This window comes from Thalassophryne amazonica, chromosome 17, assembly GCF_902500255.1.
Source record: "Thalassophryne amazonica chromosome 17, fThaAma1.1, whole genome shotgun sequence".
Lineage (NCBI taxonomy): Eukaryota > Metazoa > Chordata > Actinopteri > Batrachoidiformes > Batrachoididae > Thalassophryne > Thalassophryne amazonica.
In genome coordinates this window covers 16,872,609-16,887,041 of record NC_047119.1, presented here as the reverse complement: position 1 = coordinate 16,887,041, position 14,433 = coordinate 16,872,609, and the positions used below count along the sequence as shown (strand labels likewise).

Genomic DNA, 14,433 nt, shown 5'->3' with positions numbered 1-14,433 from the left:
ATCGTCCACCTGGTCGTTACTGTGAGTTTCCATGTGAATTTTCAGACCTTTTGTCTGACTTAGTGCTTAGCTCAGATAAGATAATTATAGTGGGCGATTTTAACATCCACACAGATGCTGAGAATGACAGCCTCAACACTGCATTTAATCTATTATTAGACTCTATTGGCTTTGCTCAAAAAGTAAATGAGTCCACCCACCACTTTAATCATATCTTAGATCTTGTTCTGATTTATGGTATGGAAATAGAAGACTTAACAGTATTCCCTGAAAACTCCCTTCTGTCTGATCATTTCTTAATAACATTTACATTTACACTGATGGACTACCCAGCAGTGGGGAATAAGTTTCATTACACTAGAAGTCTTTCAGAAAGTGCTGTAACTAGGTTTAAGGATATGATTCCTTCTTTATGTTCTCTAATGCCATATACCAACACAGTGCAGAGTAGCTACCTAAACTCTGTAAGTGAGATAGAGTATCTCATCAATAGTTTTACATCCTCATTGAAGACAACTTTGGATGCTGTAGCTCCTCTAAAAAAGAGAGCTTTAAATCAGAAGTGCCTGACTCCGTGGTATAACTCACAAACTCGTAGCTTAAAGCAGATAACCCGTAAGTTGGAGAGGAAATGGCGTCTCACTAACTTAGAAGATCTTCACTTAGCCTGGAAAAAGAGTCTGTTGCTCTATAAAAAAGCCCTCCGTAAAGCTAGGACATCTTTCTACTCATCACTAATTGAAGAAAATAAGAACAACCCCAGGTTTCTTTTCAGCACTGTAGCCAGGCTGACAAAGAGTCAGAGCTCTATTGAGCTGAGTATTCCATTAACTTTAACTAGTAATGACTTCATGACTTTCTTTGCTAACAAAATTTTAATTATTAGAGAAAAAATTACTCATAACCATCCCAAAGACGTATCTTTGGCTGCTTTCAGTGATGCCGGTATTTGGTTAGACTCTTTCTCTCCAATTGTTCTGTCTGAGTTATTTTCATTAGTTACTTCATGCAAACCATCAACATGTTTATTAGACCCCATTCCTACCAGGCTGCTCAAGGAAGCCCTACCATTATTTAATGCTTCGATCTTAAATATGATCAATCTATCTTTGTTAGTTGGCTATGTACCACAGGCTTTTAAGGTGGCAGAAATTAAACCATTACTTAAAAAGCCATCACTTGACCCAGCTATCTTAGCTAATTATAGGCCAATCTCCAACCTTCCTTTTCTCTCAAAAATTCTTGAAAGGGTAGTTGTAAAACAGCTAACTGATCATCTGCAGAGGAATGGTCTATTTGAAGAGTTTCAGTCAGGTTTTAGAATTCATCATAGTACAGAAACAGCATTAGTGAAGGTTACAAATGATCTTCTTATGGCCTCGGACAGTGGACTCATCTCTGTGCTTGTTCTGTTAGACCTCAGTGCTGCTTTTGATACTGTTGACCATAAAATTTTATTACAGAGATTAGAGCATGCCGTAGGTATTAAAGGCACTGCGCTGCGGTGGTTTGAATCATATTTGTCTAATAGATTACAATTTGTTCATGTAAATGGGGAATCTTCTTCACAGACTAAAGTTAATTATGGAGTTCCACAAGGTTCTGTGCTAGGACCAATTTTATTCACTTTATACATGCTTCCCTTAGGCAGTATTATTAGACGGTATTGCTTAAATTTTCATTGTTACGCAGATGATACCCAGCTTTATCTATCCATGAAGCCAGAGGACACACACCAATTAGCTAAACTGCAGGATTGTCTTACAGACATAAAGACATGGATGACCTCTAATTTCCTGCTTTTAAACTCAGATAAAACTGAAGTTATTGTACTTGGCCCCACAAATCTTAGAAACATGGTGTCTAACCAGATCCTTACTGTGGATGGCATTACCCTGACCTCTAGTAATACTGTGAGAAATCTTGGAGTCATTTTTGATCAGGATATGTCATTCAAAGCACATATTAAACAAATATGTAGGACTGCTTTTTTGCATTACGCAATATCTCTAAAATCAGAAAGGTCTTGTCTCAGAGTGATGCTGAAAAACTAATTCATGCATTATTTCCTCTAGGCTGGACTATTGTAATTCATTATTATCAGGTTGTCCTAAAAGTTCCCTAAAAAGCCTTCAGTTAATTCAAAATGCTGCAGCTAGAGTACTGACGGGGACTAGAAGGAGAGAGCATATCTCACCCATATTGGCCTCTCTTCATTGGCTTCCTGTTAATTCTAGAATAGAATTTAAAATTCTTCTTCTTACTTATAAGGTTTTGAATAATCAGGTCCCATCTTATCTTAGGGACCTCGTAGTACCATATCACCCCAATAGAGCGCTTCGCTCTCAGACTGCAGGCTTACTTGTAGTTCCTAGGGTTTGTAAGAGTAGAATGGGAGGCAGAGCCTTCAGCTTTCAGGCTCCTCTCCTGTGGAACCAGCTCCCAATTCAGATCAGGGAGACAGACACCCTCTCTACTTTTAAGATTAGGCTTAAAACTTTCCTTTTGCTAAAGCTTATAGTTAGGGCTGGATCAGGTGACCCTGAACCATCCCTTAGTTATGCTGCTATAGACGTAGACTGCTGGGGGGTTCCCATGATGCACTGTTTCTTTCTCTTTTGCTCTGTATGCACCACTCTGCATTTAATCATTAGTGATCGATCTCTGCTCCCCTCCACAGCATGTCTTTTTCCTGGTTCTCTCCCTCAGCCCCAACCAGTCCCAGCAGAAGACTGCCCCTCCCTGAGCCTGGTTCTGCTGGAGGTTTCTTCCTGTTAAAAGGGAGTTTTTCCTTCCCACTGTAGCCAAGTGCTTGCTCACAGGGGGTCGTTTTGACCGTTGGGGTTTTACATAATTATTGTATGGCCTTGCCTTACAATATAAAGCGCCTTGGGGCAACTGTTTGTTGTGATTTGGTGCTATATAAAAAAAATTGATTGATTGATTGATTGATTGAGTGCAAAACCTGATTGGCTGGTCAATGCAGGAAGCATTGTGGGTAGTGTAGTTCAGGTTCACTTTGGACGTTACAGTGAGTGAGTCGGCTCGACACAAAAACAAAATGGACTAATTTTAACATTATTTTATTTTATTACTTTGTGGCTGTAATTTAGACTTGGTGGGGGAGAGGAGCTCTCATGACGCAGCTGTACAGAGGGACTTTTCTTCACGTTTAGACACTGGTTTGGATTTTTTTTAAAAAAAGGACACTTTATGTGGATTATTTCTTCAGATGAGTCCCACTGAAACTAACAGGTAAGAATTTATATTTACTACATGCATTTTACTCTGTATTTTGGTTGTTTAAGCCGCAGGGTTCAAAGTGTGTGTGAAAAAAGCAGCAGCTTTTTAGTTCATAAATGGTGGTGTATCTAATACCGAGATAAACTGTGACTTCTAATACTGTGTTTTACTGCTTTTGAAAGATGATGACAGTGTTTTGGGTTTTAGTTTTTTTTTCATTCATTTTTTTCATTTCATTTTTCATGCGTTCTTATGTGTTTGTGATCCTTGAATTTACGCAGCAGTGAAAAGTGAAAGTGAAACTGGTTTATCAGAATCTGACAGTGTAATCTGATGTGGCCACGTCCGAATCAAAACTAAAAGTTATATAAATTTTTGAGCAGTTTATTGGTTTAGCGTCATAAAAGATAACTTTTCAGTTATTGGATTAATGGTTACCGAAGCAAACATTGTAGTTAGCTGTGCCCACCACTGGTGTCTACCCCCCCAACCCTAACCATAACCCCCCAGATTCCCCCCCCCCACCTTACATTTCGTGCCCGTCACGAAATGAAATCCTCCCCCATCACGAAAAGGGCCCCATTTTCGTGCCCCCATCAGGAACACATAGATTAATGTACATTTCGTAATGCCGCCACGAACTGCCGTGAGACTGGGTTATGCATACAGAACCAGTGCTCAGATAACACAATGTTCTGTGCTGTTTCATTCGCTACTAGAAAGAAACTAAGAACTAAGTCTGGGCCCAGCCTTCTCTGTGGCTGGGCCCAGATTCTGGAACGCTCTGCCTCTCCACGTTCGAACAGCCCCCACAATGGAGTGTTTTAAGTCTCGTCTGAAGACCCACTTTTATTCTCTGGCTTTTAGCTCTGCATGAGTTGTATTGTCCTCTGTTGTCTTTGGCCTAGTGTTTTATTTATTTATTGTTGATAAACCCCAGGAAGGACAAAGAAGTGCGGTGGAACTCGCACTTCTCGCCCTTGACAAACAGCCGGTTCTCCAACAACCGCTGCAGGACCTGACGTACATGCGTAACATGAGTCTCAGGATCCGGGAAAAAGATGAGTATATCGTCCAGATATACGAAGACAAACCGATGCAGGAAGTCCCGCAAGACGTCATTTACCAAAGCTTGGAACGTCGCGGGGGCGTTAGTGAGGCCGAACGGCATGACCAGGTACTCAAAGTGACCTAACGGGGTGTTAAACGCCGTCTTCCATTCGTGTCCCTTCCGGATCCGAACCAGGTGGTACGCATTCCTAAGATCCAGTTTCGTGAATATTTGGGCTCCATGCAAGGGCGTGAACACTGAATCTAACAGGGGCAGAGGGTATCGGTTGCGAACCGTGATCTCGTTCAGCCCCCTGTAATCAATGCATGGACGGAGTCCGCCGTCTTTCTTGCCCACAAAAAAGAAACCAGCACCCATCGGGGAGGTAGAGTTCGGGATCAGCCCGGCAGCTAATGAGTCCCGGATGTAGGTCTCCATTGATTCTCGCTCAGGACGTGAGAGGTTGTACAGCCTACTGGACGGGTACTCAACGCCCGGGATCAAATCAATTGCACAATCGTATGGACGGTGCGGGGGAAGGGTGAGCGCCAGATCTTTGCTGAAAACGTCAGCAAGATCATGGTACTCACTTGGCACCGCCGTCAGATTGGGGGGGACTTTAACCTCCTCACTAGCTGTCACACCAGGCGGAACCGAGGATCCGAGACACTCCCGGTGGCAGGTTTCACTCCACTGAGCCACAACCCCAGACGGCCAATCAATCCGGGGATTGTGTTTTATCATCCAAGGATAACCCAAAATCACCCGGGAGGTGGAAGGTGTTACATAGAACACGATCTCCTCCCTGTGATTACCAGACACCACCAATGTCACTGGTTGTGGCTGGTGTGTGATTAATGGAAGAAGGGTGCCATCTAGTGCCCGTACCTTCAAAGGTGAAGGTAGAGCCACTAGAGGGAGCCCGACTTCCCTTGCCCATCTGCTGTCCAGCAGATTCCCTTCCGACCCCGTGTCTACCAGTGCTGGGGCGTGAAGGGTCAGATCCCCACACAGGATCGTGACTGGGATGCGTGCAGATTTACGGGGCTTCCCCACGTGGGTATTATGACCCACCCTTAGCCCAGTCTCTAAGGACGAGTACTGCTGTTTTGACCGTTTGGGGCAGTTTTTCTGCGTGTGCTCGGTTGAGCTGCAGTGAAAACACTCCCCACGGACCAGCCTCCTTTGTCTCTGATCTGATCGCCTTTTGGCCCTGCTTGTTTCCATAGCAACGTCAGCAGGGGGAGCTGTCGTCACGTGGAGTACCCTGGCTGTGGAGCGTGGGGAAGACGGCTCCCTTTCGGACCCGGGAGGAAGAGGGACGGCTTGTGCCTGACCACGCCCTTCGTCTCGCTCCCGTCGGTGTTCTGTTAATCGGTTGTCTAACCGTATAACTAGGTCGATAAGCCCGTCTAAATCCCGCAGCTCGTCCTTCGCCACCAGGTGCTCCTTAAGGACCAGAGACAGTCCGTTTACAAGGCGCCGCAGAGCGCAACAGCATTCCAGCCGGCTCACGCTGCCGCGATGTGGAAGTCGACTGCATACTTCGCCGCGCTCCGACACCCCTGTCTTATCGACAGCAGCACGCTTGAAGCGGGTGGTCGAACACCTGTCTGAACTCCCTCACGAACCCAGCGTATGTCGTTAGGAGCCGTGAATTCTGCTCCCTCACGAACCCAGCGTATGTCGTTAGGAGCCGTGAATTCTGCTCCCAGAGCGCCGTAACCCAGGCGCGTGCCTCTCCTTGAAGCAGATTTATTACGTAAGCCACCCGGCTAGCGTCTGACGCGTACATGACGGGACGCTGTGAAAAGACGAGCGAGCACTGCATTAAGAAGTCCGCGCACGTCTCGACACAACCTCCGTACGGCTCTGGAGGGCTTATGTATGCTTCAGGGGACGGTGGGGGTTCGTTGAACGACCAGCGGAATGTCTGTTTCAGGCCTCCGGTCAGCAGGGGGAGGTGCTGCAGCAGCGCCCTGGGCCTGCGCTTCCACCTTGGTGGTGAGAGCCTCCATCCTCCGATTGAGGATCACACTCTGCTCGGTGACTAAGTCCAGCCGAGCAGTGAAAGCGGTTAAGATTTGCTGCAGCTCACCTAACACGCCTCCTGCTGACGCCTGTACACCTCGCTCTTCCATTGGCTGTTCAAGCGATGGTTGACGCCCCTCTGGATCCATGACGCTGGCCGAGAAATCCTGTTGTGATGGTGTAGGAACACGGACCCACAACAGGGGGCGTTAAATGAACGGGCAATGGATAAGCCAAACAGTAACAATTTAATGTTGTAGTGCACAACGAAATACAGACAATCACAGTTTAGGTACCACCGAATTACAGATTTGAGTGACGTGTGGGCAGGCTTGAGGATAGGAGACATCCGTCCTGAGCCGAGTCGGATCCCACACGGCCCTCACCGCCAACGGATCTGAAGAACACCGGAGCCATCAAGTCCTGGGTCCCCAGGTGGTCACCGTCTCCAGCTGTCAGACCTGGTACTGCTGACAGAGAACAGAAAAACAGTATTGATGAGTGTGAGTTCGCACACTCAGTAATCCCAGTCTGTATTCTTTTGGGAGGGAGCAACTCCACCTCCAATCACACACTCGTGCAGCTCCTGTCTAACCACTTATCTGGATGGAGTGTGGAGCGAAGCCGTCGCTGATCACACCTAACGCCAATCCAACAGATAAGGAACACCACAGGAATACGGCTGCAAAAAGAGTTCAGACTATAATGCAGTTTCAAGTCAGCAGAGAAATTACCTCTTCTGATGGCTGATTTCTCGGCGGGGAGGTGAAGTTGCAGTCCGGCCTTTATGGTGGTGGTGATGTGATGTGGATGAGTGACAGCTGGTGCTGACAACGAGTGACAGCTGTCACTCCCGGTTGCTATGACGCCCTCTCATGCTTGAAGCCCGCACTTCAAGCAGGGCGCCATCTGGTGGTGGTGGGCCAGCAGTACCTCCTCTTCAGCGGCCCACACAACATGTTCTGTTGTTTAAATGTGCTATATAAATGAAGTGGATTGGATTGGATTGGATTGGAATTGTTGCTGCTTTGCTTAAGCTTAACATTATCCACTGGTTAACCAGAAGGCACTCAAAGAGTGCATACCTCTGCCAAAGCCACATATTGCTTCAAACTTCCTTTGGATCCTGGATCCAAGATGGGTTCTAGATCAATTTCAAAATAAAAACCCATTTTCTAGCACATTATCCATTTGCTCACCAAAGGACACCAAATGTCCTCTCACAACTTTTTGAGTTAAATGTTGCTATGTGTCAAACATTCTTCTGGATATATATGCAACATTATCTCCTTGATGGAGGTAAATAACAAACCATTTCATAAAAGTGCATCAAATCTGAATTGTGTGTATATAAAACCTGAGGTAAATCAAAGTACAACTAATTGGATTAAAAAAAAATCCATAGTGTATCATTGTGGGTCACTATGTGTCACAGTATTGAAACCTGAGTACCAGCCTACAACTACTGTTACGCCTTTGAGTACAAGTAATAGACAGAAAAAAATATGTGCACCCCTCAGTATATTCAGTCAACCGCACTGTTTGTGTTGTATGACCAGATTGTGGAATCCACCCAAACTGCGCCAACCTTTGGGTTCATTTCTAGCTCTAGCTGAGAATATTTGCAGGTTTTAGTCTTTTCAAGGCAAATCATGCCGCTGGAGGCAGGCAGGGATTTATGTATTGTGACACCATGACATGACATCAGCAGATTTATTATTAACTGTGACAATGTTCACGCCAGTTTAGCTTCAGCAGCGTTCTGTGCATCCTCATACATCTGGGGAAGATCTCTTTTGACTTGTCAGACGTCTGAGATGGATGTGCACACAAATTTAGGCTATGTCCCAATTCAAGGGCTGCACCCTACAAAGATCTAGCCTTCAGAGACAGCGGAGGCCAGACCAGCTGTTCTGAAAAGAGAAGAAAGCAATCTGCTATTACGTCATTAGCTTTTCCCACCCCTACCCCATGTTGCTGAGGTACCTTGACAGCTGCACCTGACAAGCTAGTGTAGTAACGCGTAGTTTCGCAATCATTTTTCAGCACTTATTTATACTTATAAACCATATTATGTATCCAGATTTCTTAAACCAACCTTTCTGTCTTAAAAAGACAACAAATTACTCATGGGATTGTTTGGGCTGTGAAGGATATACCTGCTGTATCCTTCATTTTCGTGGGAAAGAAGGGTCCATTCATTGGCCCCATTAAAAAATGGGACAACCTATGCCACTTATGGTGTATGTGGCCGGCGAATGCAGGTTTAGAAGGGTACAGCCCCTGAATTGGGAAACAGCCTGAGTTTAAAAGTGTATGGCCTTTGGGTTTTTACCCAAGGCCATCAAAATATGGCCACTGGGTATTGCAAAGGCTTTCCATCTGTCCATCCGTCTGTCTGTGCTCAGCATAAGTCCAGTCCTATTACTGCCAGAGTCTTCAAATTCGCAGGGAACGTTCTTGGGACACAGGCCTTGGACAAATTCAAAGATGGCTAACCTTGACCTATTTTTAGAAGTATTTTAAGTGGTTAAAATGTCACATTCTGTTTGATATTTTTATGCTATGAATCATACAAATCTGTGTTTTTTGTTTTGTTTTGGTTTTTTTAGGGGTGGGTGGGACAGCCAATCACAGAGTGGTACCATGACATCACTGGCTGGTCTCTTTGGCACTCCAAACTCACTTCCTTTATGTGTAAATATAACATGATTGATTCTCATATATTATGTAAAAGCTAGCAAGAAATGAACACTTCTAAAACTGAAAATGCTGTTTTTGGAACCTGATAACACCTCTGGAGTGATTTACAGGATACTTCTCAGACATTAGAATGGTAATGTCACTGGCTGGTCTAGCTAGCTGCTATCCTAGTATCATTTGTGTGTAAATATAACATCTTTGTCATATATTATGTAAAACCTACTGACAAATAAACACTTCTAAAACTGAAAATGCTGTTTTTGGAACCTGATAGCACCTCTGGAGTGATTTACAAGACACTTCTCAGACGTTAGCATGGCAACGTCACTGGCTGGTCTAGCTAGCTGCTATCTCAATTTTGTTTGTGTGTAAATATAACATCTTTCTCATATATTATGTAAAACCTACTGGCAAATAAACACTTCTAACACTGTAAATGCTGTTTTTGTAACCTGATAACATCTCTGGAGTGATTTACAAAACACATGGACATCAGCGTGCACGCTAAGGTCTGCTAACTCCGCATCGCTAACTTCCGCTCTTGTCAAAAATTCACGTATGCACACACGCATGCTGTCTTGCAGATGCTGTTAATATCTAAGTAAAACATTGTCTATGATTGATTGATTGAGTTTATTCTGCAATATCAATATAAACATACAGTGGTGAATGCATCAATGATACACAGATAACACAATAAAACATAAATGCTTATTTCCATTGTGGTCTTTGTGAAATTATTACATGGCAAAATATAGGGGCTTGATTGAACATATACAAATTGTGCATAAGACAATAGGATTCAATAATTAATGTAAATGATAGATAGATAGATAGATAGATAGATAGATAGATAGATAGATAGATAGATAGATAGATAGATAGATAGATAGATAGATAGATAGATAGATAGACAGACAGACAGACAGACAGACAGACAGACAGACAGACAGACAGACTTTGCACTGGGATACCACAACTGCAAATTCTAAAACAGACAATGCTTCATATGGCCGAGAGTATTTTAGCATTGCGTTATATTTTAAGATTTAAGTGACAAAAGAATTTTCTAATAATATTATTCATTACTGATTAAATAGGGGATTTTGTGGACATTTGAATTTAATACTGAAAAATCCATTTGATGTACATTTTACATTATATCACAATCAAAAGTGCCTCAATCACTCTCTTTTGTGGCAATGAGGTGCACACTGACACTCAATAAATAGACTAAGTTTGATCCACATCTGATCCGTATTGAGGATTTAGCAAATATTTGATTCTTTTTTAACACTGAATAGCCCTTTTGATCTATATTTTGTATTATAGTTTAGCTTATGAAAAGCCACTTCTAACAGGACTTTGACCTTAAAAATTTTTTCCAATGTAAACATTTGTGGAATTGGAAACTAGTGTTGGCAGAGGTCTGCGCTCTACGAATGCGATGCTCTAGTTTGTAAAAGTTAGCGAGAAATAAATACTTCTAAATCTAAAAATGCCATTCTTGAAACCAGATAACACCTCTGAAGTGATTTACAAGACATCTTACTGATATTGGCATGTGCGCCACATGTCCGCATTACCTGAGGTCAAAGGTAACTTCAGGTCATTTCAAAACCTCATGCATGCGCACATGCACTTCCCCCTACATACAGCATTAAAAGGTAAAATAAATCCTTCGTTGTAGAATTTCTCCCCCCAGGTAAATATGTTCTCTTCATTAAAATGTGCTGGAATTTTGCAACATGTTTCAAAAATAAACTGACGTTGGATTTGGATTTGAGTAGAAAATAAATTTTGTCAGTTTTGTGATTTTTCTAAGGCCGTACACCTTAAAGATTCATATCCTGCAGATGCCCACTTTTGTAGTGAAGTGTCTCCTAAACTGCTTCAGCCAATAAGTCCATCTGGTAGCCTGCAGAAAGGTTTTGCAGCCATACTCTAAAAGCACCTTGAACTGCTTTGCATATGTGCTCTTATGCTTTAGTTTTGTAGAGGAAGAGGATGCAGATTTGGGTGTGGCTGGACCAGTGGTGTACGACTTCTAATGGTACACTCTTGGGGAGATATAAGATGACATCATTTGCACAACTCTCTCACACACATACACAGTCATGTTATCACTCAGTCTCTTGCTGTTTTTGCTTCTCTCTCTCTCTCTCTCTGCCCTACTTGCACTGAGGTGGGTGCAGACACACTGAAGCAAAATGGCTGCCACTGAGCCCCTGGGTTTCAGTTGTGTTGCTCATTTCCCAGCTCCCTCAGAGGCTGAGAGCTCAGAGCAACTTGGGGTACCGGGTGAAGGTGTGTGTTGGCTTCTGAATTCATGCATCTTGCCAGCAAAGGCCAAGATGTCATGAATCTGCATCATCTGACCGACCCAGCAGGGTGGCAGGGGAGGGGAGTCGTGTGTTTGCATCCCATATATTTTACATATATGTGCTGTTTGTGAAACATCTGGAAGTATTGGGGGTGGGGGGCAGGGGCATCTTTCTGATTATTCTCGAGATTCACCGTCATTGTTTTTAAGAAGCAGATATTGTACATCAAATCTCAGCATCTGCTCATCTGGTGCTGAATTATCCTGCAATTTAGGTGTCTGCTTCATGCAAAACTAAGATTTCTTACACAGTTCAGCTCATAAAGGTTTCAGGGAAACTACTGCTGTTGCACAGCTATTCTGAAACATGGCTCCACACTGGCTGTGCGTGCACCACATGCAGTATTTATTTAATAGGGGCCAATAAGAAATACACATCATCTGTAATGAGCTGATACCAGCTCTAATGGGATTCCAGTTGCACTGTGACAATCTGATGTAGGCTGTGACCAGTCAAGAAGGCTGAAGAAAAGAAAATCAAATCAAGATCTTTGGAAAAGAAAGCAAAAACATTACCATACACGGCCACAGTGCTATGTATGGCAGGAATGTGATGCTTTATTTTCAGATCAAAATAATAAATCCAATGAAAACAGCTTCTGTGCCACTGGGAGAAAAGATGGATGGTTAAACGCTATTGTTCTTTCCCAATATCTATTTAAAGGGTTCTGCATTTATCATTCAAAATGTGCATGTAACAATGGAGTCAGACATTAGGATCAAAACAGAGCCATCATCCAATCAAGGCTCAATCTTATCCTTCCAGCTCTGCGTTTTCGTTCAAAAAGAAATAAATCACTGACTTACCTCTTGATGTAATTTTTCCCATAAAGAATCTGCTGCAGTAGTGTGACAAGTCCAAATGCGCAAATAAATATGAAACATAGAGATCTGTTGCCGAGCAAATCTTTACCCGACGACGGGTCGGAGTATCCCATCCTTCGACGCAGCATCCACGGCTGACGGTAAGCGCCGGTTAGGACCGTGTGTCTGCAGCATTCAGAAGCAGGAGCACAGGTGTCTTCTATCCTTTGGACAGGACAAAGTCCATCACTTTTCTATTTCACTGATCTGACACCGCAGCCTCGTCGTGCTGGCGGGCGAACATCGCTAATTACCTTCACGGTGATCCAAGTCGCAAACGATATGCGCGCAGTTGTGCGTAAAGACTAAATCACGTCCTTATCAACCGGAGGGGGAATCAAAACACATTAACTGTCCCGTATTATCGGATACGGCGTGCTACGCTCCTATGTGGTGCAGTCGTTCGGTACAATTTAAAAAAAAAAATTAATAATAAAAAAGCGCTCAGTCCAATCTGGTAAATCAAAGGCGGCGGCAACGTGACGCGCCTTTTTTTAAAGCCACTCTCTAAATTATTGATTTACACCGCGAGACGGGGGAAAAATACATATCCTTCATGCTTCATCTCAAATCTGAGCAAAGATGCGTGACTGAAATGCCAAAAATTGGAGGGTGCGCTTTTTTTCAGGCTGGCAGTTGGGGGCGCGCCGCGCTCGGCTCCTTCAGCCAAAACCCAAGGTCACGGCGCACTTTGCGCACAAAACAGATTAATTCATCCAACCTCCAGATTAAACGATATCGATTACATATATTATCCCAAATGATACCGTGTCGTGTTTTATCTGTTTGATTTGACACGGCTTCGCTGGATTTTACAGTTTACCCACGTGTTCGCAAAATGGGATTCTAATTACTAAATTTGACCGGTGACGTCAAGGCTTTTTTTAAATCATGGGACAGTGCTAATATTTTTGATGTTATTAATAAACGTTTAAAAAATGTAATGCTCAGATGATTTTTTTTTTTAAAAGAAGGTCCATGGTCACAACGCACAAGTTTAAGCACCTGTTTCTTCTATAAATGTAGATCATAATCTTCCTTTCTCCACCAAAGCAGCATTATAATGACAACAAAAGCGCATAGTTTGAAATGTCTATCAAACATCAAATATTACTGAGAATTTTGTCAATTTTAATTCCAGAAAATAGCATAGACTCAGGGTGCATACACTGACTCCACAATACACCCATCATGATACATAACTCTCCATCACTGTTCCCACTAATTATGTAGAAGTAATCTGTGGTGAATGTTTAACTATAAAGAAACAAATTATTCTGAAGTATAAATTGTAATCTTTGATGTTATCAGTTTCCTTTTGTATATTTTAGAAATCATTTATGGTTATTCTTCAAGAGGTGGTTTACTTATGGTATCGTGATACAATTTTTTATACAGGTTCACACAGGCTTCATGATATGGTTATCATGATTCATGATGCTCCATTACACCCCTACTAAAGACCATACAAGACTACACAAGATAATGATAATGAATGAATGAATGACCATCTGATCAACAGTTTCGTATAAAACTCACATTAGATTATTAATTTGCTTTGTGTTTAATTGTTACCACAACTCCGAATAGGTCTGGGAACACAGTGCCGAATCTACCACACCTTGGGTCGTGGATGGCAACCTATCTATCTTCTGCATGAAAATTGAGCATCCTCGTGTCCTGTAGCCACTGAGGTCAACATTGTTGTGGGCTGGGGTGTTTGGCTGGCTTGGTTTTTGTTTTCTGTTTCTCCCACCAGGTGGTATGCATTCAGGACTGAGTGGCTGAGCATTAGGACCTCACCCTGAACACCTGAGGCTTGTTTTCATGTGCAGGTCATCAGGACTCACAGCTGTGGTGTATTCTGTCTTGATCAGAGATTGCTGCATTTAAACCTTGAATGCACAGTGTGTGATTGCCAGAGACTCGACCTTGTGAGCAGACGTGTGAGATCGACGTCAGGAGAACAATCTCACCATTACGGACGGAGAGACCGCTCCAGGTTTGACGTCACAGTCTGTGAAGGAGGATTGGGTGAGGGCTCACGCTCTTCAGCACACTTCCTGAGGTAATTTGGTTTTGGTGACTTTTATGAAGTAATGACAGTGGATTTGGTGTCCCTCACACCTTAGTTAGTGAGCTGTCACGTTATGCTAAT

General features: G+C 43.1%; 1 protein-coding gene across 2 annotated transcripts in view; it reads right to left on the bottom strand.

Moving 5' to 3' along the window:
- The window catches only part of st8sia5 (ST8 alpha-N-acetyl-neuraminide alpha-2,8-sialyltransferase 5), a 44,660-nt gene extending 32,141 nt beyond the window's left edge, over window positions 1-12,519 (bottom strand). Inside the window, exon 1 of one of the 2 annotated variants that reach the window (XM_034192207.1) lies at window positions 12,219-12,519. In XM_034192207.1, the coding sequence (XP_034048098.1) occupies window positions 12,219-12,364 (146 nt within the window). In that variant the 5' untranslated portion in view covers window positions 12,365-12,519. The remainder of the gene's footprint in view (window positions 1-12,218) is intronic. The other variant, XM_034192208.1, reaches the window with a different exon arrangement.
- Window positions 12,520-14,433: the final 1,914 nt, after the last annotated feature.